At 36.6% G+C, this 26,353-nt stretch overlaps 1 protein-coding gene and 1 long non-coding RNA gene across 2 annotated transcripts in view; one reads left to right on the forward strand and one right to left on the reverse strand.

Annotated features, from left to right (window-relative positions):
- Positions 1–232: 232 nt before the first annotated feature.
- Positions 233–26,353, reverse strand: part of ndrg2 (NDRG family member 2) — a 45,409-nt gene continuing 19,288 nt past the window's right edge. The window contains exons 2-16 of the mRNA XM_067399772.1: positions 24,777–24,870; positions 23,657–23,701; positions 23,262–23,367; positions 13,792–13,912; positions 13,503–13,565; positions 13,320–13,380; positions 8,251–8,337; positions 8,112–8,168; positions 7,252–7,355; positions 6,539–6,577; positions 6,407–6,458; positions 6,278–6,325; positions 6,095–6,130; positions 5,947–5,998; positions 233–5,060 (exon numbers count right to left, since the gene is read on the reverse strand). Coding sequence (XP_067255873.1) covers positions 4,897–5,060; positions 5,947–5,998; positions 6,095–6,130; positions 6,278–6,325; positions 6,407–6,458; positions 6,539–6,577; positions 7,252–7,355; positions 8,112–8,168; positions 8,251–8,337; positions 13,320–13,380; positions 13,503–13,565; positions 13,792–13,912; positions 23,262–23,367; positions 23,657–23,701; positions 24,777–24,851 — 1,110 coding nt within the window. The 5' untranslated portion in view covers positions 24,852–24,870 and the 3' untranslated portion in view covers positions 233–4,896. The remainder of the gene's footprint in view (positions 5,061–5,946; positions 5,999–6,094; positions 6,131–6,277; positions 6,326–6,406; positions 6,459–6,538; positions 6,578–7,251; positions 7,356–8,111; positions 8,169–8,250; positions 8,338–13,319; positions 13,381–13,502; positions 13,566–13,791; positions 13,913–23,261; positions 23,368–23,656; positions 23,702–24,776; positions 24,871–26,353) is intronic.
- On the forward strand, positions 18,571–21,466 carry LOC137029940 (uncharacterized). Its single transcript, XR_010896354.1, has 3 exons — positions 18,571–18,637; positions 19,206–19,289; positions 19,814–21,466. It is a non-coding gene; the product is annotated as an uncharacterized lncRNA (long non-coding RNA).

The following is a 26,353-nucleotide window of genomic DNA, read 5'->3' on the forward strand; positions in this document are numbered from 1 at the left end:
ATATATATATATATATATATATATTTATTTATTTTTTTTTTGTATAGTTTTAGATCTTATGAAAAGATTAGTTTATGATCATAACACAAATTTAAACCACATTTTTTATGTATCTATTTCTGATGAAATCTGAGTCTGACCAATTAAAAAAAGATCCACATAAATATATTTTTCCATCACCCAAAAGTATGTATGAAAATAAGACTCAAATTACAAGTGTCATTTTGATCCCTTTAATTACTTTTTTCCAGTTCATAGTATTACACAGAGAAATTAGCCACACAATTAATTTTGATTGCATTCTGTTATTCATGACATTTTATTTATTTTTTTGTTAATTACATTATTTCCTTTTTTAGTGCTAAAGCTAAAAAAGTTACACAAGAACTAGCACACTGATGTCTAACCCATGAGGACATTGAGACGCAAATCTACTTCACAGAAAATAAAAGGTGAAAACGGTTTCATTGAGGAGAGTCAAAAAAAAAAAAAAAAAAAAATGGACACACATTTACATTCACACAGTCTCAACACACACAATGACTTAATCCATCCTATTCCCTCATTATTTTCATATTAATTCTCATATTTTTATGGTTATTTCTCTATGTATTTGGTAAAACATTACAGATTTGAACTATTTCCATTTTTGGTAAAGGCTCATTTGAATCTGGGATGATGTTTCAGTCTACATGTTGATTGCGATCATTAACATAACATTAACAACATCCCACACTGATTCCAACATGAGCTTTCCATTAGAAAGAAAGAAGAAAAAATATGTTTTCTGCTTACACGTCGCACCAATGCGTAAACAAAGTAAAACATCTCTCTCTAAAACATCATGAAGACAAATGAAATATGATTTGAGAATCTCTACGAACAAAGTGCTGCAGCTCTGATGCTCGTGAACGCGCAAACATACGAATGCGTACGGCACTACTGGAAGAACTTTCCAATTAGCGTTGTATAATCATTTAATGATTTATTGTTATTTGCAGGGCAGTGTTTTGCTGAATGTGATTGTTACGATGCATTTGCAGATGTGAGAACAGTTTTGGTCTATGTTGTTATTGGTTATTAAGTGTTAGCAATCGTGTCAAAATATCGCAAAAACCCGCAGTGATTTCGGTATTCTTTTGAGCGCTCTATATGTCGCTTCACTGGTACAGAGGTCGTAAAGTCCTTTATATTGCATCTATCCTAACTTACTAATCTTAATGGCTTGATGATTGGAAGAGCTCTTGGAGCTAATGGGTTACTAACATGGCTAAACCCTGTTGGCAGTGAAGGGGCTGGTTAGTCAAAAAATCGTCACTATTCTTCTAAACAAACTCAAACAGATTCCCTTATTGTGCTTTAGAGAGTTTAAGCACCTCACACACGCTCAGGCATGTCAGAATGCACTGACGCACATTTCGACAAACACTGTTTTTACTCTGTGTACAAGTCACTATGGTTAAGCATTAGATGCCTCCGTAGCTTTAAGTACACTTTAAACCAAAAATAGTGCTCTCAAGTTACGTTAAATCCAGGGACGGCCATTCAAAATAACAAAACAAACGTTCATCACCATGAGCCAACCCTTAATATTTCCATTGAAACACTTCCGACTAACTGTAACAGTACTGTGGCAGTACCATGGTATTTTGATACCACAGTACTAGATGATTACCATAGTCATATACTGTACTATGATAATGTACTCCACTGTAGTTTAAAGGGTTAGTTCACCGAAAAATTGTAATTATTTCATACTCGCCCTCATGTCGTTCCACACCTGTAAGACCTTTATTCATCTTCAGAACACAAATTAATGTATTTTTGATCAAATTAAATGCCTCAGTGAGGCTCCATTGCCAGCAAGATTATTAACACTTTCAATGCTTAGAAAGGTACTAATGAATATTTAAAACAGTTCATGTGACTACAGTGGTTCAACCTTAATGTTATCAAGTGACAAGAATATTTTTTGTGCGGCAAAAAAACAAAATAACGACTTTATTCAACTATATCTTGTGATGGGCGATTTCAAAACACTGCTTCATGAAGCTTCAAAGCTTTACAAATCTTTTGTTTTAAATCAGTGGTTTGTAGCATGTATCAATCTGCCAAAATCACGTGAAGCACTGAAATTTCAAAATGTTTCAAAACACTTATGACGCAACGGATCGTCGTTTACTGAAATCATGTGACTTTGGCAGTTTGATACGTGCTTCGAACCATTGATTTGAAACAAGATTCGTAAAGCTTGGAGGCCTCACTGAGCCATCGAATTTGATCAGAAACATTTTAATTTGTGTTCTGAAGATGAACAAAGGTCTTACGGTGTGGGACGACATGAGCCTGAGTAATTAATGACAGAATTTCATTTTTGGGTGAACTAACCCTTTAAAAAATACCATGGTACAACCTTAGTACATGTCCACAAATCTGGCACTGCCATGGTACACACTTAAAAACTCACTACTTATGGCAATTCATAACTATTTTACATTTCGACAAATTGGTGGCTAATTCGTATGGACCCAATTCAAGTGAATGTGGTTTCACTGGACCGACATCTTTATTGATCCTGGAACAACATTCCAATCAACCAATCAGATTTGAGGGAGAAGTTTACAGTTTGTCAAGTTTACGTTTACAAGCAGTGTAAGGTGCTTCTTTATCAGTGTTATTCACCCATCATTCCCCTTTGATTTTAGGGATAACTTATGGGTAGAGTTAGGACAAAATTTTTAACAGGAATGTTGTTCCAGGATTAACCAAATATGTCTTACTTGGCAAAATCACAGTGACTGTTCCAATTCATATGTTTCTGTATGATCTCTTTACACTCCTCTAATGCTTAGGTTTAGGCGTGGACCTTCATGCTTGCGTTTCTGTAAAAATGGAACCATATCTTACAAATTCATACGGAATCACCACCTCGTAAAATAGTTTCGATTTCTCATGAGATCAGGTTTAAAAGTCAACGAAGAAGACAGACTGTAGATAAAAATCATTATTCTTAAAATTCACCATCACACTGGCTAATATTCATCTTTTTTTTTTTTCTCAAACTACATCAGAGTACCAGCTGTGATTGCTTTAAAACTGGACTGAATGAGTGTGTTCACATGCATGACCTTACACCGATTGTGATTAATAATGCCTTAAACAGTGGGCTATTATTGGGAAAAGCCTCTAAATGCCAAATCATCAGATCATGTACCAGTGTACATTGGTAAATGATGTAGCGGAGGTACATGATGTACCACGACCAACACACTCTTGTGGCAATTCGTAACTATTTTACATTGGTGGCAAATGGTATGAATTCTCATTCGTATGTTCTGTAAAATTTTAAGGGTGGAACTTCATGCTTACTTTTTTTTTTTTTTTTCTAAAAATCTCACGCTTTTGTAGGAATCACATCATACTAATCCACCACCAATACGCAAAAACATAAGATAGTTACACATTTTCATGAGATAAGGTTGAAATGCCTTTATAAGCGCTCTGTCGGCTCATTCATGACACACACAAGCGACACATTTCTAGTTTTTCGTTTATGAAACTACAATAGATTTCTAAAGAAATGACTCAGAAATTTGCCCATTTGTGATTGCAACGGGAAAAATGGATAATGTCAAAATTGCATGTAAACAGTTTTCTTTGATTATTGATTTGCTGGTGAATCCTAGAGGTGAGTTTTCACAATGAGTTTCGTTGTACATGTAAACACACTCGTTGATGGAAGCACTTGTCCGACCCCTCTAACTATCCTGCTTGCTTTCACCTGAACGTCAACTTTGAAATCGACTTTATTTACTTTCTTAAATCATGTTTCTGCCCTTACTGTGAATGATTAATTGGTGCACGTCTTTCATCAAACTCAACTTTCCTTTTCGACTGCCGTCCTTAATTTATTTTACTTCTCAACCACCATCTTACAGAGACACTTTTCACCATCCAATCAGTTCCTCACAGATAATCCCGTCTTACAATTATTTTTAATGAATTTCCTGTTTCAATGAAAATACATTAGCTTACAGAAGTTACATGTGAACGTCATTTCCTGTTGACTTCAGAACAACAACTCCTGTGACTGTCGCGTTTTTATTTCCTACTGAACGTACCAAGACCGCACACACACACACACACACACACACTCTCACTGAAATAAAATAAAACAAACATTAAAAAAAAAAATACACAGACGGACATGGTCAAGAAAATTCCGGCATGCAATTAAGAACAGGCAAAGACCCCAAAGGCCCTGACCCCTCAACCAAACAAATCAAAGTAAAATATAATTACAGTATTTTTCTTTCTCGCTTTTTATGTATATAGCTTTTTTCGCAAAGGATCAAATGGAAGACATGAGCTGGCTGTCAACTACAGAGACGAGTACTTCGTTCGGCCTAAAACTGTCGCCAACGTCTCCGAAAATACTGTACCCCTCTCACAGCAGCAGGATTGTATATGAGAAAAAAATAATAATACAAAATACAAAAACGAAAGAAAAAAGCACACCAAAAAAAAAAAATCACATAGAAGTTGATTGACACACATTATGAGCTTATATACTCTTTTCTCTATTCTTTTGTTTAGAAATTCAACATGTAATATTTAAGAGAAACATTGTTATTTATTTTTTTTCAGTGACGCTTGTCGTTATTAATATTAATATCATAATCAATATTCATATTAGAAGTATTACTATTGGTTAACACTACATTTGGGTCTCACTAAAGGCCCCGCCCATGTCACTATCGTTTGCCTGACGGGTCGGTGAAAGGAGGGAGAGAGTCGTCATCCGCCCGTCCGTCGTCACGCACGAAACTCACTTTCCACCGCCCACAGGACTCAAACGTTTCATCCGTCCATCTCTCTCCCCCTCTCTGGCGCTCCTCAGCACGACACCTCCATGGTATGGGATGGGCTCGGCGGGAGCTGTCCGCCCTGCGAGCCCTGGGACAGTGTGCGGGATCGGGAGCGCGAGCCCTCCATGGAGTAGGAGGAAGAGAGAGAGGTGGTGCGCGAGCGAGAGAGACGCGTCATGCAGGAGGACGCCACTGAAAGAAGAAGAGAAGCAGCATATTAATACATTCAACCCAGTCAAACATGAAAAAGTATAAAATTGATCTCAGGAACTCAGACATTACAGTCTAGACCTTGCTATTTAAAAACAACAGCATAAATCATATTTGGGGCTTCTGTTAACTATTATTTACTAACAGTATGTTTCCATTTGCTCCAGTTAATTTGGTCAAAAATACACTAAACAGGTAAAACAGCTGGGTTAAACTTCTTGTTTACTGATGTGAGAAGCTGTGCATATTACATTAGCCTTCAAAAGTTTTGTATCTGTAAGATTGTTTTCTGTAAGAGTTTTAGAAAGTCTCTTCTGCTCACCAAAGCTGCATTTATTTGATCAAAAATACAGCAAAAACAACAAAATTGTGAAATATTATTACATTTTAAATGAACTGTTTGATATGTGAATATATTGTAAAATGTAATTTATTCCTGTGATCAAAGCTAAATTTTCAGCATCATTACTCCAGTCTTCAGTGTCACATGATCCTTCAGAAATCATTCTAAAATGCTGATTTGCAGATTAAGAAACATTTCTGATTATTATCAGTGTTAAAAACAGTTGTGCTGCTGTTGCATGATGAATAGAAAATTCAATGAACAGCATTAAAAAAAACAAAAAATAGAAATCTTCTGTGACATTATAAATGAATTTAATGTCATTTTTTTTTTATCAATTCAATGCCTTCTTGCTGAATGAAAGTACTCATTTCTTTTTTTTTTCTTTTTTTTAAACCTTTACCATTAAACCATTAAAAATGAATTGTAGTGTTATTTTAGTGTATTGTGATTGAAATAAAAGCCCCAATTTCATCCATTCTTTGTGATATTTCCCAATAATAAAACCCATCTCAGGTGACTTACTGTATCCCATGCCTTGAATGAAGTACTTAAATGCTTCTGTCAGTTTGCTGGGCTGTAAAGACACACATTTCATTTACATGTGCACAGTTTTCACCAGTTTAAATTAATTGTATTGACAAATACTCTATTTTAAATTGATGTGACGTACCTGAGTCAGCTGTGGCATCCCGCCGGCATCAGCCATCTGAATAAAAACCATACAGAGAGTTCAAAATATACTTGATGGACTGATTTTCTCATAAATACCACAAATAAATTTTATTTGCCTTCTTTTTGTTTTATCATTGTTAAAAGAACAAAATCATGCATAAAACATAGGTGAAGACCAAACCTTGAGGAATGAGGTGGTAGTTGGATCTAGTTTGCTGTTGCACTCCACCTAGTGGGCAGAAACAGACGTGCAGTGAGAAAAATCATGGGTATTTGTGGATGAATGGTGTTTATTTGCATAAAGACTTACAGCCGCTTCCTCATACGGAGCCTGATCACCAACCACCAGCATCACAGGACATCTGAAATACACAGACACATGACCAGACGGAACAAACAGAAGAGAGAGATGCATTCTGGGTATGCTTTTCATCATTCTTACTTGAAAGTGTTGTTCCTTTCGATGCTCAGATCTCTGCGACTGTAGGGCAAAAAGAAAATTGATTGATGATTAGAATTGATGATTATAAAGGCACCCAAAATCTTTATTTGTCTTTCATTGCTTTGTATCACATGTGAACTTGATTGCTGATTACATGCATGTTGCATATCATATATGAAAGGTGCTGCACATATTTTACATCACATAAAAAAAAAAAATTTTAATGTAAAATTAAACATGCACAGCATTGATATATATATATATATAATTCAACTGTCATCATCTGCTTCAGTGGTCTGATCAATAAAACCCATTTTTATTAACCATTCAGGACGTGTTCATACATCCAAACCACTATGTTTGACAATCCTTGACCCTTATTCATAATTCTACATAACTGTCTACTTTATATGTCATTGTATTTTTTTTATTTACAGCAAATAAAAACACACAATAATAAATAAATCAACAGTGCTGATAATATCCCTTTGTCACATGTGTTCTCATCTTCTAATGCAGTGGACAGATGTGTAACTGATTTTGAAAAAAAAAAGAAAAAAGAAAAAGGTTGATTATATTTGTGTTTTCAAGTGAAATAAAACATTAAGATACGTTTGGTCTTTTGTGATTAAATATTTCATATTAATGCTAACAATATGACCATATTGTTGTGATTAATTCCATATTCTGTGCTGTTAATCAGGTGATTTTACCCCAGGTAGCTCTTCCAGAAGAGTTCGATGTTGATGAGGTTCGGCGCTTTAGCGATTCTCTCTTTGTGAGTTTGAATGAGCTCTGTGTTTGCCGACAACTCTTCCTGAAAACACACACACCAAAGTCAGTGTTTCACTGTTTTAGCATAATGATCATACATTTCTCTGGATAAACTGATTTTGATTCTTGTAGCTCAAACACTAGCAATGTGTTCAATTCCCTGAGAATGTATAAGTTCAAAAATAAATAAAATATAGAATGTATACTGCATTACTGATGCAATGTGAGTCGCTTTGGATAAAAGCATCTGTTAAATGCATAAATTTAAATGATTGGTCAACTGCATCATTCTGTGGAAAAATATTTATTTATTTTTAAACCATTATTTTATATCAATTTAGTGTTATTTTAGCATCATTGAGATATTATTATAGTTTTTATTCAAATTTTGAGTATTTTAATTTTTATGTTCTGTATATTCCATTTATATCCATTTTTTATTTTAATTTTAATTTAAGTTTTAGTATTTTTTTTGTGTTTATGGCATTTTTAAAAGTTTTTTTTTTATTTATATTTTTAGATATTTTAGTACATCAAGTTTTTATATTTTATTTCAGTTAACATATATTTTATTTAAAGCAGCAACAACAACAACAACAACAACAAAATCTTTTATGGTTTTAGTTTTAGTTTCAGTTAACTATAATAACCCTGCGTCCATGTATTTATTAATTTGATAAGAATATCTTGGTTTATTGTGCAAAACATTCATCTATATCAGCAAGAATAAGATGAGAACACACACACACTCAGTCTAATCTAATGTCCTTGTTGTTGAAGCAAAAACACACACACACACCTGACTGAAGAGGTGACTCAGGATTTGGTCTGAGAGGGAAGACGTCAGATTGGAGAGCTGCAGAAGAAACACAAGCTGTTCAAGTAATTTTCAGGTACATATTGCCCATTATTATTAATCAGCGGCATCATATACAGACCTTCTGGGCGGCCCAGTCCATCCAGCCTCGTGCGTTTGTGTCCACATTGATTAACACGAGCCCCTCCACAGCTTCAGGGTTTGACAACTGTGTGTGAGAGAGAAAAAAAGCAGATGTAAATCAGTGTTCAGTGAATGTAAAGATGCTGCAGCTCCATTTCAAACCCCACATAGAATTTGAAGGCATGACTGGCATTTTTTCTGTTCAAAACACTGGCAAAAAGATGCTTGCCTTCCTTTCTGGTCAAAATCTAAGGCATCAGTGCATGTTTCCTTTGCAAATAAGGCAATACTAATGCATTGTGATAAGCTGGTTGATGATATTATTTTTAGTGTTTCTAATTTTCTGATGATGATGATGAAATGTATTGTCAGACAAAGTCTGAAATTTGTCTTGCATTTACAGCAGGTTCACAATAAGAGGCCGGAAAAGTTAAATGTACATATAAGGAACAGCTGGAGGACCAATTTGCAACTTATTAGGTCAATTGGCAACATGATTGGGTATAAAAAAAGAGCCTCTCAGAGTGGCAGTGTCTCTCAGAAGTCAAGATGGACAGAGGATCACCAATTCCCCCAATGCTGCGGCGAAAAATAGTGGAGCAATATCAGAAAGAAGTTTCTCAGAGAAAAATTGCAAAGAGTTTGAAGTTATCATCATCTACAGTGCATAATATCATCCAAAGATTCAGAGAATCTGGAACAATCTCTGTGCGTAAGGGTCAAGGCCAGAAAACCATACTGGATGGCTGTGATCTTCGGGCCCTTAGACGACACTGCATCACATACAGGAATGCTACTGTAATGGAAATCACAACATGGGCTCAGGAATACTTCCAGAAAACATTGTCGGTGAACACAATCCACCGTGCCATTCACCGTTGCCAGCTAAAACTCTATAGGTCTAAAAAGAAGCCATATCTAAACATGATCCAGAAGCGCAGGTGTTTTCTCTGGGCCAAGGCTCATTTAAAATGGACTGTGGCAAAGTGGAAAACTGTTCTGCGGTCAGACGAATCAAAATTTGAAGTTCTTTTTCGAAAACTGGGACCCCATGTCATCCGGACTAAAGAGGACAAGGATAACCCAAGTTGTTATCAGCGCTCCGTTCAGAAGGCTGCATCTCTGATGGTATGGGGTTGCATGAGTGCGTGTGGCATGGGCAGCTTACACATCTGGAAAGGCACCATCAATGCTGAAAGGTATATCCAAGTTCTAGAACAACATATGCTCCCATCCAGAAGTCGTCTCTTTCAGGGAAGACCTTGCATTTTCCAACATGACAATGCCAGACCACATACTGCATCAATTACAACATCATGGCTGCATAGAAGAAGGATCCGGGTACTGAAATGGCCAGCCTGCAGTCCAGATCTTTCACCCATAGAAAACATTTGGCGCATCATAAAGAGGAAGATGCGACAAAGAAGACCTAAGACAGTTGAGCAGCTAGAAGCCTGTATTAGACAAGAATGGGACAACATTCCTATTCCTAAACTTGTGCAACTTGTCTCCTCAGTCCCCAGACGTTTGCAGACTGTTATAAAAAGAAGAGGGGATGCCACACAGTGGTAAACATGGCCTTGTCCCGACTTTTTTGAGATGTGTTGATGCCATGAAATTTAAAATCAACTTATTTTTCCATTAAAATGATACATTTTCTCAGTTTAAACATTTGATATGTCATCTATGTTGTATTCTGAATAAAATATTGAAATTTGAAACCTCCACATCATTGCATTCTGTTTTTATTCACAATTTGTACAGTGTCCCAACTTGGAATCAGGTTTGTAAAAAAAAAAAAAAAATCACACATTCAGGGCTCCAGCTAGATTACATTTTTTTAAAGGCTTATTCAGCTATGATACAGCTTGGTGTACAATGTTGTATTTTCTACTGTCTATTTAAACAGAGTGAAATATTTAATGTCTGTGATGATTTTTTTTTTTTTTTTTGACCAGCAGAGGGCTTCATTCAGTCTTCCAGCATCAGCCTGTGTTAAGCCGAGTTCAGACTGCACGATTTTCAAAGTAGTCGGGTCATTGTTCTTTTCACACTGCATGACTATCTTGGCCAGCATTCAGTCGCTGCTGTGTTCACACTGCACGATGGATCGGCGACAGAAGGTTTCACACTGCGTGACTTTACAATAGGAAGAATCGCCGACAACTCTGTCTCATCTACAGTGCATAATATCATCCAAAGATTCAGAGAATCTGGAACAATCTCTGTGCGTAAGGGTCAAGGCCAGAAAACCATACTGGATGGCTGTGATCTTCGGGCCCTTAGACGGCACTGCATCACATACAGGAATGCTACTGTAATGGAAATCACAACATGGGCTCAGGAATACTTCCAGAAAACATTGTCGGTGAACACAATCCACCGTGCCATTCGCCGTTGCCAGCTAAAACTCTATAGGTCTAAAAAGAAGCCATATCTAAACATGATCCAGAAGCGCAGGTGTTTTCTCTGGGCCAAGGCTCATTTAAAATGGACTGTGGCAAAGTGGAAAACTGTTCTGCGGTCAGACGAATCAAAATTTGAAGTTCTTTTTCGAAAACTGGGACCCCATGTCATCCGGACTAAAGAGGACAAGGATAACCCAAGTTGTTATCAGCGCTCCGTTCAGAAGGCTGCATCTCTGATGGTATGGGGTTGCATGAGTGCGTGTGGCATGGGCAGCTTACACATCTGGAAAGGCACCATCAATGCTGAAAGGTATATCCAAGTTCTAGAACAACATATGCTCCCATCCAGAAGTCGTCTCTTTCAGGGAAGACCTTGCATTTTCCAACATGACAATGCCAGACCACATACTGCATCAATTACAACATCATGGCTGCATAGAAGAAGGATCCGGGTACTGAAATGGCCAGCCTGCAGTCCAGATCTTTCACCCATAGAAAACATTTGGCGCATCATAAAGAGGAAGATGCGACAAAGAAGACCTAAGACAGTTGAGCAGCTAGAAGCCTGTATTAGACAAGAATGGGACAACATTCCTATTCCTAAACTTGTGCAACTTGTCTCCTCAGTCCCCAGACGTTTGCAGACTGTTATAAAAAGAAGAGGGGATGCCACACAGTGGTAAACATGGCCTTGTCCCGACTTTTTTGAGATGTGTTGATGCCATGAAATTTAAAATCAACTTATTTTTCCATTAAAATGATACATTTTCTCAGTTTAAACATTTGATATGTCATCTATGTTGTATTCTGAATAAAATATTGAAATTTGAAACCTCCACATCATTGCATTCTGTTTTTATTCACAATTTGTACAGTGTCCCAACTTGGAATCAGGTTTGTAAAAAAAAAAATCACACATTCAGGGCTCCAGCTAGATTACATTTTTTTAAAGGCTTATTCAGCTATGATACAGCTTGGTGTACAATGCTGTATTTTCTACTGTCTATTTAAACAGAGTGAAATATTTAATGTCTGTGATGATTTTTTTTTTTTTTTTGACCAGCAGAGGGCTTCATTCAGTCTTTCAGCATCAGCCTGTGTTAAGCCGAGTTCAGACTGCATGATTTTCAAAGTAGTCGGGTCATTGTTCTTTTCACACTGCATGACTATCTTGGCCAGCATTCAGTCGCTGCTGTGTTCAAACTGCACGATGGATCGGCGACAGAAGGTTTCACACTGCGTGACTTTACAATAGGAAGAATCGCCGACAACTCTGTCTGGCACGCAAACTACGTTTCACAACCAAACACACGCGAGACGTGACAAGGAAACAACGCGATATCACGCGTTCAAGACCGGAGTTCTCATGTGAGACTGGCCCTGCGTTTCAATCAGCTCCCTAGCTCCCTAGGTAGTGAATCAGTATATGAAAGTGAATGTGGCTGATACCCTCATCAGTGCCCTGACTACTGAACTAGGGAGCTGATTGAGACACACGGTGGGATTATTATTAAAAATAGTAGTCCGCAAGAAGCTTGAAATATGAATTGCCTGTGCGCTGATTTGCAGCGAAAACAACATAAATAAAAGAAGAATATGGAGAAGGAAATGTTTGGGGAGACTGTGGATTGTGTGTTCTGCAAAGACTGTTGGAACTAAATAAATAACTTTTCAATGTGCTGCTGTTGCGGATGGTCAAGCAAATTTTTGTGCTTTGTTTTTGTTTGATATAATTGTAATGTTTATGTGAATGAAGCCATGCTTGCTGATGTTGTGGTCTATAACTCCTCCCCGAACTCCCCGCTGCTCTGTATCTTGCTCTCTCATTGGCTGTCGGTCATCGCCGATGTAGTTTTCAGTCAGAACACTTTTCACACAGCAGGATTTTGAATCGCAGACAGGTCCAGATATTTAGCATGCCAAATATCTCACGGGTGTCGGCGACTCGTCGGCGATTCTCTCATATCGCGTCTTTGCTCATTCACACTGCGTGATTGTCACTCGCGTGAACGAGCACCGATTTGCCTGCGATTTCGGGCATTTGTCGGCGATTTCTCAAAACCTGTCGGCGAGCCAAAATCGGGGCTAAAATCGTGCAGCCTGAACTCGGCTTTATACAGTACATGTTTTATTTTAACATATTAATATTGCAACTAAATTTGAACTAAACTCAAAAATAAATAAAAACATACCAGAAAAGTGGCACAACATTCACCAAAGGGTTAAACTTAACTTCAAAAACAAAACATGGTGAAATTATTTTATCATATTAACATTATTGACCAGAAAGCAATAAAAAGGTTAAAATGACAATAAAAATAAAAATAGTTTAATTTTATTAAAATACTGTGCTATTTCATCCCATATTTATGTGTATTGTGTGTATTTATATGGTGACATATCATATTCATGGTACTTGTACTGTATACTATACCATGAATCTGAATAATTACCATATTCATAAGTCATGGAATTTACATAGATCTCCAAGAGACCATAATATTATTTTAAAGGCTTTTTTGATATTCAGTATCTCTTTATTATTTATTTTATTAATGAAATGCAAAACATCATTTCTGTATATTACAGAACAAAACTTTACTCCATATCAAATAAATGAAACATCAGTAATAATGCAGGCATTAGACGTGACACTCACGGTGAATCGGGACAGTATGTAAGCACCAGCTCCGACTCCAACACCAATAATTGTGCGGAAACTAAACCAGATAAAAAAATAATCAGCCGTATATAATGCATTGAATCATGTTGTCAAGTATATCATGTGTCATTTGCAGGTGTCAATAATGAAGATTTAAACGTGCAATGACTTGTGACTCACTTAAAGTACTGCAGCACAGCAGGAAGCATCTCAGAGATCTGATCCATGGTTGCGTACTGGTATCTGTCAGAGGAAATAAAAACATTTTAGGACTGTTAACACATCTAACATGAGACACAGTGGCCTGAGGACATGTGAAAGCATAAAAATAGACACTGAGTCACAATGTGCATAAAACACGGAGGATGTAAAACCACTAACACTTTCTGAGGATCTGAAGATGGTTTGACAGGTGTCAAACGCCAGGTATATTAATTTTTCACACTTTATATATATAAACATCACGCACCCAACAGGATAAATGGCCGCGCCTTCTTCCTGTCCCGGAGCATCGACATGGACCACAGTGAAGTTCTTCACGATCTCCTGCATCTCCTCAAACTTAAACAGGGTGGAGAAGCAGCTCTTACCTGAGAGAGACAGATAGCCAAAAAATCATTTAATTTTATGGGCCCTATTTTAACAATCTAAGCACATGGTCTAAAGCGCACAGCGCAAGCACGCATAGCATGTGTCCGAATCCACTTTTGCTAGTTTAAGGATGGGAAAAATGGTCAGTGCGCTCGGCGCATGATAATGAGTCATGGGTGTGTTTTGGGCATAATGTGCAATAAACCAACCAGAGTCTCATCTCCCACTCCCATTAAAATAGCATAATTGGAGCACTTTAAAGTGTCTTGCTAAATAGCACAAGGTTGAGGGTTCATGAATAGCAATCGGAACTACTTTCGCTTTTACAATTAATGGTTAAGCTGGGATACAAGAACGTATTTTAGCACACAAAAAGCTACACACACCAACACTCATATGACAGCTTCTTATGTTTACATTCATACATGCATTTTTCATTCCATTCAAACTGCATATTCAAAACTACGCAGTAGCCCCGAAGTGCTCAACGTGGCTAATAACACAAACAAAAAAGATAAAGCAATAAAAAACAATCATTAAAAAGAAAGTTAAAATGCTACAGAGCACAAATGTGATGTACAACAATCTAGGAGATAGGTAGCAACTTAACTTTACAAAATCTTTCTTTTGAGTCAAATCTTTTCAACAAATCATTTGAACTCACAAAACTAGCTTGAATGAGTCATTTGCAAACTGAAATGCACAACTTCACTCCAAGCGATTCTATATTTTTATTACATTGATTCTCTAATCATTCAGCTGAGATATGTTTCTTTCTTTTGGCTTCTGCCAAACTTTCCAGTTCTCAATCACTGCACATGCAACAATAGAAATTTCTAGTGAAAACAACAGTTTTTGTCTTGCGTTTATTTTTGTACATGCACTTTATCAACTCCGTTTGTCTAGTTAAACACATTCAAGTGTTAACCACATGGACCAAGTGTGAAGAGCTGATCTTTTTCAGCTTGATATGCACAGCTACCTTTAAACAATCTACATTATTATTAGAGGCAGTATCACTTGTACTGAAAAAAAAATGTGTTTGTGATGCATTTTTACACCTGCCCCTTTTCAACCCAATAAATATCACAGTCAACTGAGCATCTCTGGCACTACTTCAGCTCAGATTCAACGAGACACAAGCTCAAAAACGGCACAGGTATAGGTTTGAATGATCACATTCTGCATATTACATTGTAGGAAATGCTGACGTCAAACAAATGCTTTGCAGGAGAAGAAATCTTGTTAAAACAATTTCATACAGTTTATTCTTTCACAGCAAAAAATACTGAAGAGGAAAGTGGGCCTCGAAAAGCAGACCCTAAACAAGTGCTATAATCAACTTCTCTGGAATTAAACAGGTAAGCTAGCAGCATTTTATGGCTTAGTTGTATATTATAATGAATTCAGAAAGTGTGTCAATGTATTCAGACACATCTGTATTATGATGTATGCTGTAAACATTATTTTGGACAATAACATATCAAGAGGGTTTGTGTTTTGCAATTACAGCACATAAATTTTATGTTTAGCAGCCAAGCACTGGCCATTTCTAAGCACTAATTAACTATTAAACTAATAATTACTTTGAGCCAAATTAAACAGCAATCAAAAGGTATGAATTCAGCAGACTGACTTCTGTTCATCTGAGAGTTTATCAGCATCCCTCCTCCACCCCATCTCCTCACTGTGGCGACCAGGGCGGGCGAGAGCCGTGAGGGAACGGCGCGAGGCCGGTGGCGCGATTGTTAATGAGCTTCACCTGGGAGGCGCACCGGCCTTGAGTCCCTCACGGAGGAGCTCCGGGAGCATAAAAGGAGGAGCGACTACCGTGAAGGACGAGAGAGGACCAGGTGAAGCTCATTAACACTCGCGCCACCGGCCTCGCGCCGTTCCCTCACGGCTCTCGCCCGCCCTGGTCGCCACACTCACTTATTATTCTATCTACTTTTACCACACCGGGGGGAGTACTCTGGGTTCGGGCCAAAATTCCGAGCTCGGAGCCCTCTCCCCGAACAGCACGCCAAATACGCATAACTTTACTCTATTTAATTATATGGATATGTGAACTCGTGAACTTCAGTTTGAGATTGCGCATGTGATTATTGCTTGTGAGGCCATTGAAACGGTTTGTTTGCCTGTTCACTATGCAGGACAAACTGACACAGCACCACCAGAACATGGTCAGATATGCAGAAGTGCTAAGTAGAATGGTAGTAGCAAGTAAGTTTTACTTAATCTCTAGATTACATTTTCAAAAAACGTCATTATCCAAGACAAATGCAAATATGTTCATATGTGTCAATTCTATGATCTAACATCAATTCTACAGCTGCTCAAAACAAGCTGCCTTCAGTCCTTTGAGGTCAGATTTTGTCATTCATTTATAAAATGTCCCTTGGTGAATGTGTTGGTATTAGTGAATCAGTTCCTAAAGTGATCAGTCATTCATTATTGTCACGTTTCAAAATGTTCCCTGAAGACTTTGCTTGCTTGTTTAAAGAAATTATTGCTGTTTATTACCATTTTCAATTATAGCAATTATGATGTTTTTTTGCAATTTAGAAACAAAATTACATGTTTTTCAAGCTTTTTTTATTTAATTGGGGTTTAAAGATATATAAGGGGCATGAGATGTTGCTGTACTTAAAAAAATCTACATTAAAAAATTGCTGTGCCACATGAATGTGTAAATTTGATATAATTTCAATAAAAGCTGCCTGAGCAAAGCTTGGTATTATCTCTGTCCTTTGTCTGAGTGTGTTTCAAAAATGAAAATTCTGTCATTAATTACTCACCCTCATGTTGTTCCACACCCGTAAGACCTTTGTTCATCTTCAGAACACAAATTAAGATATATTTGATCAAATCTGAGAGGTACAGTATATGACTCATCCATAGACAGCAAAATAATCACCACTTCCTGAAAGATACTAAAGACATCATTAAAACAGTCGACGTGACTGCAGTGGTTCAACCTTAAATTTTATAAAGTGACAAGAATACTTTTTGTGTGCAAAAACAAAACTAAAATAACAACTTTCTTCAACCATATCTTCTCTTCTTTGTCATTCTTGTATGTTGTTTATGTCCAGCGCTTCCATGTTCTACATCAGAACGCCGACTCATTATTGGCCTCATTACTGCTCATGTGATCAGCTTTGGCCAATACTGAGCCAGCATTCAGATGTAAACACAGAAGCCTTCACTACCATGCAAACAAGCCTGCACTAGCCCTTTACGGGCCTCCAGCAGGCTGCCAGCCCAGGGCCACTGAGAATTTGCTCATTGGCAAAACGTTGGCTCCTTAGCACTGGCCTTGCATGGGCAGCCCTCACTTAACCCCCAGGAATCCCTCACTGGACCAACGTTTGTTTTTTGCTTAAACAAATGTGCTTCAGAAACACACAGTTATAACAGTCAGAGAACAACTGATGCTGAAAAGTCAAGTGTCAAGAGCCCAACTAAAGCAAACGCTTACCTCCATAATGGTGACTTCAAAATTGACTATTTTCAATAAAACATCAACATCTAAAGGTTTTGTATGAAATAAATAGTCAAACTGGATTGTAATAAGTAAAGACTAAACAGATCTGTTAGCGTTTAATGTTCTGTTGCTGCTGGTCATGTGACAGTGTTTTCAGCTTATTTAAATAAGGAGATTTTACTTTACTGCCAGTCATTTGACTATTTTATCATCTAACTGTTTTGTTATTGTATTAATTACAGATTATTTTTGTAATTTTACATACATTTGTATGCAATTTAAGAAAACAGAAAATACTGTATAAAAATACAGCCAAACAGAGCATGGGAAACGAAAGTGGGCTGCCTACACAAAACCTGCATGGGCCCAAAGGTACAAAAGTTGCTCTGGGCCCGAACAGGCTGGCTCACACTAGGCCATCATGGGCTTAATGTGGGCAGTTTGCTAGTGTGGACTGCTCATAGAGAGCCTGCAGTGAGCCTAAAGCTTTGGGCCTCACCTGGGCAAGCCCGCACTGGGCCTGTTTAGGTTTGGTGTGGGCTGGCCCTAGCCCACTGTGCCCGCAAAAAGCCAGCATGGGCCCCGCAGGGGCATGTTTGCAGGGTATACTTACTGTGTCAGCTGAATAAGAATAATGACAGGGTAAAGAAGAGATTGTTGAATAAAGTCATTATTTTTGTTTTGTTTTTGCACACAAAAAGTATTCTTGTCACTCCATAAAATGAAGGTTGAACGACTGCAGTCACGTCGACTGTTTTAATGTTTTTACTACCGTTCTGGACCTTGAAAGTGGTGATTATATTGCTGTCTATGGAGGAGACATATACCTCTCGGATTTCATCAAAAATATCTTAAAGATGAACAAAGGTCTTAATAGTAATAAATGAAAGAATAGGTGAGTATGACAGAATTTTCATTTTTGGATGAACTAACTCTTTAACTGCATATCAACATGTTCTGAGACAATGTAGCAATGTAGTAAAATCTAAATTTCCAAAGGACAGGGTCTCAAAAGAGTAAAAACTGCAACTTAATTACCAAAATCCTGCTTAATTGCAAAAAAACAAAAAAACAACAACAAAAAAAAAAAACGTTTGCAGTGCTTTTCCAAGAAATGGGCGGATTTTCACACCTGTCTCTTTTCCACCCAATAAATATCAGACCAGTGACACTTTCTAAACTTCAGCTCGAACTCAACGAGACTCTTTCTTTTGCACAAGCTCAGAACGACACAAAGGTAAATCTGTATCTTATTCATTGCATCTGCTTTGATGTTTTTTTATTTGATCAAAATAGAGGTTTTAAGTACTATGTATGCTACACTTCTGTTGGAGTCTGTGTGATTTTTATTTTTTTTTTTAAATAAATGCATACTTTTTTAATCAAGGATGCATTCAATTGAAAGTGACAGTAATGTTACAAACATTTTAAATTTAAATAAATGCTCACCAATAATCAGAAATGGTTCTTGAGCATCTAATCAGCATATTAGAATGATTTCTGAAGGATATGTGACACTGAAGACTGATGTTGAAAATTCAACTTTGATCACATGAATAAATTACATTTTAACTTATATTGAAATAGAAAACAGCTATTTTAAATTGTAATAATATTTCACTATTTTTTACTGTATTTTTGATCAAATAAATGCTGCCTTGGTGCGCAGAAGAGACTTCTTTCTGAAACATCAAAACACTTTCTGACCCCAAACGTGGTGTATGTTACATTGCAGCAAATGCTGATGTCAAAAACAAGGGAAGAAAACCTGGTAAAAACAGTTTGACACATTTTTTCTTTGACAGCACAAAATATCCAACCGTTATTGGGAAGTGAGACTCGTTTAACAGTTGAGGGTTGCCGTGTTTAAGTTCTCAGGAACTAAAAAGGTAAATAACTGACACTATTTTATGAATTTGTAGCATGTTATAATGGTGACATTTTACAAAAAGGTTTCAGAAAGTCTACTAAATGAACTATGACATATACAGTTAAATTCTATTGAAAATGTACTTTTTAAAGTTTTAATCTGATTTTTAACACATTTGGATCTGGTAAAAATACTTTTAAAAAGTTATTAACTTACCTAAAGTTATTAAAATCATTTTTCAAGGTCAATCAGAAAAATACTGCAATTTTGAACTGATTCACATACTTATTTATAACAAAGTCTGTCCAATCTTTGACGAAACTGAATCAGTTTATTTTTCGAAGTTATAAAGCTATAAATAACGTTGAACATCATCATAGTCTTTGAAGTAATCATTCCTAAATACAAAATACAAATGGTGTTGATGTGTTTGGCCACATAATTGCTGCAAGTTTTATTATATTGTAGAAAAAAATTGTGTTCATTATCTTACAAAATGTTTCAACTAACTGCAAATCTCTAAACATCTGTTGCAATTTTCAGGATGAGATTGACGGTTCTTATGCTCTTCGTGACTCTGGTGTTCGGTGATGGATTGAATAACGTCACTTCCAGCGATGATCAACCTGAGCTGTTTTCTAATTGGCCAGCTCCCTGTCAGAAAACGTCGGATCAAAACACATTTAATGTCTTTATAAGCAAACATGTTCTCCAAATTAATTTCGACACGACAAAGTCACACATCTGGGTAGATTATTTAACTAGAACACGTCTTTGTGGTGTAAATCCTCACCAGTCTTTTCTGCATAAGGATGACTTCAATAGCATTATAGACATCTGTAACGGAGGAGGCATCAGAGACTCACAAAACTTGTGTGTCAGCATGAGGAAGTTCAGAGTGTTCATTGTTCAGAGCGTTTGGCGAAACGGACGGTGTGAAGTTCAACTTCAGACTGAGATCGCTCACGTGATCATTGCTTGTGAGTCCATTCTATTCCATTCCATTGAGATCCATTGTGTCCCTGTTTACTTCTCAGGAATAATTTACACGGCACCACGCGGTCAGCAGTGCAAATTTAGGAGGCGATTCCTGAAAAATTAACTAGTTAGTTCTACCTCATATCTAGAGGAAAAGCATCATTATCCAAAACAAAAGCAAATATGTTTATATGCTTTACTTCTATCGTCTAACGTCACATCTACATCTGCTTTTAGCCATTATTTTTTTACATTGTTTCATTTACACCAGAATACATAACATTCACAGAATTTTTCACGGTTACAGTTTTATTCTGCTTGCTAAAAACTAGTCTGTAATGAGATTAATCACAGCTACTGTATTATATTTTACATTTACATAAAAAGGACACAGTGTCAGCTTAAAAGATCCAGGTATTACTGTACACATTAAAAATGTTACTTTATGTTTTTGAAAGAAGACTCTTCTTCTCACCAAGGCTGTATTTATTTGATCAGGAATACAGTAAAAACTGTAAAACATTGGTACAATTTAAATGAACTGTTTTAAATGAATATATTTTAAAATGGAATTTATTCCTGTGATCAAAGCTGAATTTTCAGCATCATTACTCCAGTCTTCAGTGTCACATGATCCTTCAGAATTCATTCTCATTATTATTGATGTTGAAACTCGTGTTTGCTGCATTTTTAAAAATAAATTAAAACTTTTATTTAACAAGGATGCATTCATTTGATCAAAAGTGACATATAATGATCTAAAAATAATAATACTTATAATGATAAGATTTCTATTTCAAACAAATGCAGTTCTTTATTTCACAACATTGCTGTATTTTGATCAAATGAATACAGCCTTGATGAGCATAAGAGGGAAAAGTCTTAAAGATTTTACAGAATTGCAACATCATATTTAGGGGTCAGTGGCATCAAAAAGTCAAAAAGATAAAAAAAAAAAAAAAAAAGATAAAAAAAAAAAAAGATTTTAAATATCCATAGGTGATTTCGGTTAGTATCAGTGAATCAGTTACAAAAGTGATTGGTCATTTGTTTTTGTCATGTTTCAAGAAGGTTCCCTGAAATTTATGTTTGCTTGTTTAAAAAAAAAATTGAGAGAATTGAGAGAACAAAGTTATTTTTTATATTCTTTGATGTACAACTGTGGAAATGGTGTGTTTTGTATAACCAAAGTTGTGTTATTTGTGCTAAAAAAAATAAAATGTGTTACTGTCTGTCAGCAGTGTTGGGGAAAGGTACTTTTAAAAGTACTGCATTACAGTATTGCATTCCTCCCTGAAAAGTAACTAACTGTGCTACTTAGTTACTTTTATGTAAAGTAATGCAATATGTTACATTTGTGTTACTTTTTCTCACCTGGCTGAGGCTTACTTGTTGTTTTTAATAACAAAAACACAAACAAACAAACATACAAAAAAAGTTCTATTAAGTCTCAGGGTGAAGGAAATGCCAATGCACAGCTTAAACAAACCTTTCAGCTGTGCTGCTATTCTGGATTACAGAAGAATAAGATGCTTGAGAAGAAAGTTCAACACTGTAAGGCCCTGTTTACACTAGTGCGTTTTCGTTTTAAAATGGGATTTTAAAATGAAAATGATCCTCGTCTACACAGATGTTTCCACAGCGTTTCAGAAACGATCTCCGTCTACACTACATGACCGAAAACGCATGTCACATGACCATTCATGCACACTGGGCATGCACGTACAAGTGTAAACAGTTGCCTCTTATGCATATAGATGGCTGCAGTATTAAAAAATGCAAAGTGAGCTTAACTGCACAATGGCTGTTAAATATGACAACAAAGCCAGCAAACGATTGCAGTTCAGTCTCCATGTTATTGTATACATAGTCGTCAAGGATAAACAGAGCGAAAGTGGGCAGCCATTAAACGATCGTCAAGGATACGCAGAGCGAATGTGGGCACCGGCAGCCACACCATTATTTTCAAAAGTCTCAGTTTTGGTACGTTTACACTGAAACGCAACCCTGGAGTTTTTAATCTAAAATGGGCTCTGCAGCGTTTTCAAAAATCTCTGTTTTCGAGGTTCGAAAATGCCGGCATAGTGTAAACGACAGGCGTAACTGTGTAAAAACGGATGCATTTTAAAACAAAAACACACTAGTGTAAATGGTGCCTAAGTGTACATATACACGACAATGACGTACTAAAACCAGAAAAGTTTTTCCTTTATGTTTTTGGCGTACAGATCCCCGTTCAGACGGATTCCACAAAAATGACTAAAAATGCTGTATTCTGCTGCCAGGCCAGTAGTTGGCGATGTCACTATGTAAAGAAACACCATGCACCAATAGACTTAACATGTTTTTGTAGTTTACACAAAGACAATAACGGTATCGTTTTGAAAACAAAACCGGTTTTCAAAAGTTTGGATTTTCAGGCCCAAAGTTTTTCATTTTTAGTTGAAAATGGTGTTGTGTAAACAGCCCCTTAGTTCAACAATAAAACAAACAAACAAAAGAGAAAAAACACAAATGTGATGTTTATCTAAAGTCATTTTTGCTAATTAGTATGTCTGAATTGCATCATCGAAGGTCAGCAGCAAAGACATTAGTAAATAAAGAGAGATTAAATACATAAAGTATATTTGTGTTATTTAACATATTTAATTATTGCAGGTTTGCGTAATATTCTGAGTTTGCACTTCACTGTTTTTATTCATTTTGAGGAATACTTGAATCTGTTTTTGTGCAAGTGAGATGAGAAAATGTATGCTCACATTTAGTCTAGAACTACAATAACCATCATGTTTACACACAACACCTCTGAACGTACTTGTGATTTCTCTCAACATGGAGACAGGAGAGGTGTCAGTCAATAAATATGAAAACAAAGTATTTTAAAAAGTATCTCAGATATTTTGTTGTAAATTTAATAGTAATGCATTACTTTACTAGTTACTAGTTATCTGATTACGTAACTCCCGTTACTTGTAATGCGTTACCCCCGTCAGTGTGAGTGTGAGTGACTTACTGTCCATTCCCACATCATGGATGGTCAGTATGGCCGGTCTGCGTGCGTTTCCGGCACCGTGAACTGTCACGTGCAGCACGCCATGAGGCGTCTCCACACTGTGTTCCTGTACAAACACAAAGAAAGAGGTGAACGCTTGATACAACAATGCTCATGCGTTTATAATGAAAAATGATGGAAAGCAATAATGGGTAGCTGACATGACATTTCAAGCAGTGATATGACTAGATATGAACCTAATTTTAACAATTTGATCATTATTATGCATGCAAATTCACTCTAAAAGTAGTAAAAAATTATTAATGATGATGAAAAACATTGATGGACCATTTATCTGTCAACTACCCAAACACACAATGAGTGCATCATGAATGTCCCGCACACTTTTAACCCACCTGGCCTTGATCCAGTAGTATTCGGGCTGCGACCTCTGCACAGTCCTGCACAGAAATAATCACACCAATCTCAAACCACACAATCTTGATATCAGCAGAAGCAATCAATATCTCTGTTTGCTACACATGTATACAAATATCTCAAGTCTGAGTTCAAACAAACAGTTTATAGCCTACTGAATCTATAGTGATTAGGTTGACGTATACAAAAAGTTAAAACACAGCATGACTGTATCATATTTAACATTTATCAGTTAGCACATTTCATATACAAAATGGTATTTAAATGTGCTTTACATGAAAGTTTTTTTTTTTTTTTATAAAACTGTAATCATGAAAAGGTACATTAAGAAAAAACAATAAAAAGTAGGATAAAAAATGTATTTTAAATTAATTAAAACAAATAAAAATGACAGAAAAGAATGAATAAATAAAATGATACGGTATGACAAAGTACAAAATGAAGCAATAAGCCACTTAGGTTGTGCATTAAAGTGATTTTACCACAATTTGGGAGGTGCAATTTAGTGCGGCTATGGTAAAACCACAGTATCACGCAGCCTTAACTGGCAAACTATAAAATTGTGGCAAGAGTGATAGGATAAAATACAATCTTTGAAGCAAAAGTAAGTGCTGTTTGTTCATGGAAAGCTCACTGACACAATCCTAACATATGATAAAACAGGTGAAAGAACTTTTAATCATTCTTCACAATGTGTTTTCACCTTTTGGTTTGGCAGGTGAAAATGGTGCATCTGTTAAATTCTCAGAGTTTGGTAAAATCACTCATTTTAAATGTGTGAAACAGTAACAGTGCTTTGACTTAGTATAGTAAACACCATTAACAAATAAATAGCACTGTTAATTAATCTAATTGCAGGCTCTCTGGTTGCCAGGCAATGTCACAGTTTGGTGCATTAATGCAGAACTCGAGAGGTGTTGAGCTCACTGTGTTTTACAACCGATGCTCATACAATTAGTCTGAATAATCCATTATACACATTATCCAATGCATAAACAATAGCTTCTTATGTTATATTTGTGTATGTTGAAGTTCTTCAAATGTGCAGCAGGTGGCAGCAAAACTGTAATCTAATGACATAAGTGTGTGTTTGGTGACCTTCACAGGGTCCGATTGACCCGGCAGTAAAGGCTTCTCCTCCGTGATGGCGATCTCCTGCATTTCTGTCGTCATGGTGATCAGTTACGCTGTCCTGAAATGCAAAACAGAAGAATGCATCATAAACATTGCGACAAAAACGGCCACTTAACAATAATGAGAACACACACATGCACATGCACACAGATACACGTGTGTGCCAGTATTCCGATGGGACCATCACGACTCCGCTGGGTTTTACTCATCTTAATTAGAAATTACAGCAAGAACAAATTACCATAGAGAGAGAGAGGGAGAGGCTGTTAATACATTCCCCTGCAGTGCTGGGAATAACGAAATGGTTCTTATTCTGATCGGGTTCCATTTTTAAATCAAATGGTGGAATGTTCATAACGTTCTTTAAATCAATAAAAAACAAATACCACAGTTATCAGTTTCGTTTTAAACTGGATGTGAGAAAAACTAGGTGGCAAAAATACAAACACATTTGGGCAACATGCTAAACAATTATAGACAACACAGCGTGATTCAATAAATGAATGACTGATAATTCTTTGAATGCATGAGAATCTTTAATGATTCAATTTTGAACTCTTATAATAGTATATAATTGCTTTGAATCAACCTAATGACTCACTGAATCAGCTGGAGCAGATCTTCAATGAACCATGTGGAGTAACTAATGCAAACTCGAGACTTGTGGCATATTTTTTTAATCTATTTTTTTACGATATATCTCAGACATCTGGTTCTTATTGAAACATGTTCTGGACCAGAGCTGCCCACTAAGAAACAGGAAGAGACCATCTGGATCAATATGTAAATTGTAAACTGACCCTAAAAAAACAAAGTGATTTGTGGTTATAAAACTGATTATACCACAATAATAGACTGTGATGGAAGAGAACTAATCATAAAATACACCACAGAGTTCTTGTATGTTTAATATGAGCATAATTACAGTCTATTCAAAAGTAATATGACAGAAAACAAATCAAAATGCACACTTATTATGAAGATCTACTTTACCTGAGTGCCTCAAACAAACTCTATCTTTCAAAGATTTGAAACACAGTCCTAGTAAAAATCAGACCAATTCAGCAATTAGTTCAAGTGTTCAAACCATCAGCCCTGAACTTTTTGATTTTATAGACTGATATAAACCTGTGCACAGCATCTCCTGTATATTGCTTTACCTTCAGGCGATCTGCCTGGTGTGCCAAAAATTGTGACCAACTTTTTTTGTGGGTCTTTTAGGTTGCGTAATGTTGCACCTTTATGCATTGGCAGCCTGTGAAGCTGCACTTTTGTTCTGACGTAGCATCAGTGTGTGTGTGTGTGTTCAGGCCTCAGGGGGCCATTTCTTCTCTGTGGTTCAACCATAAACGATCAGTCACCACAGCAACCTCCATCTCTCTCTCGGACATCGACCCAATCGCTGACTCTCAGTTGCAGCTGGTCAGTGGAATCACACGAATGCATCATCCACAAACTAAAAATAATCCTGACTGGGAATGACGGCCACCACAGAACTTTCACAATCACAACAGAGTGATTCACCATCTCCACAGTGAGAA

The sequence above is a fragment of the Chanodichthys erythropterus genome, chromosome 11, assembly GCF_024489055.1.
Source record: "Chanodichthys erythropterus isolate Z2021 chromosome 11, ASM2448905v1, whole genome shotgun sequence".
In the NCBI taxonomy this organism is placed as follows: Eukaryota; Metazoa; Chordata; class Actinopteri; order Cypriniformes; family Xenocyprididae; genus Chanodichthys; species Chanodichthys erythropterus.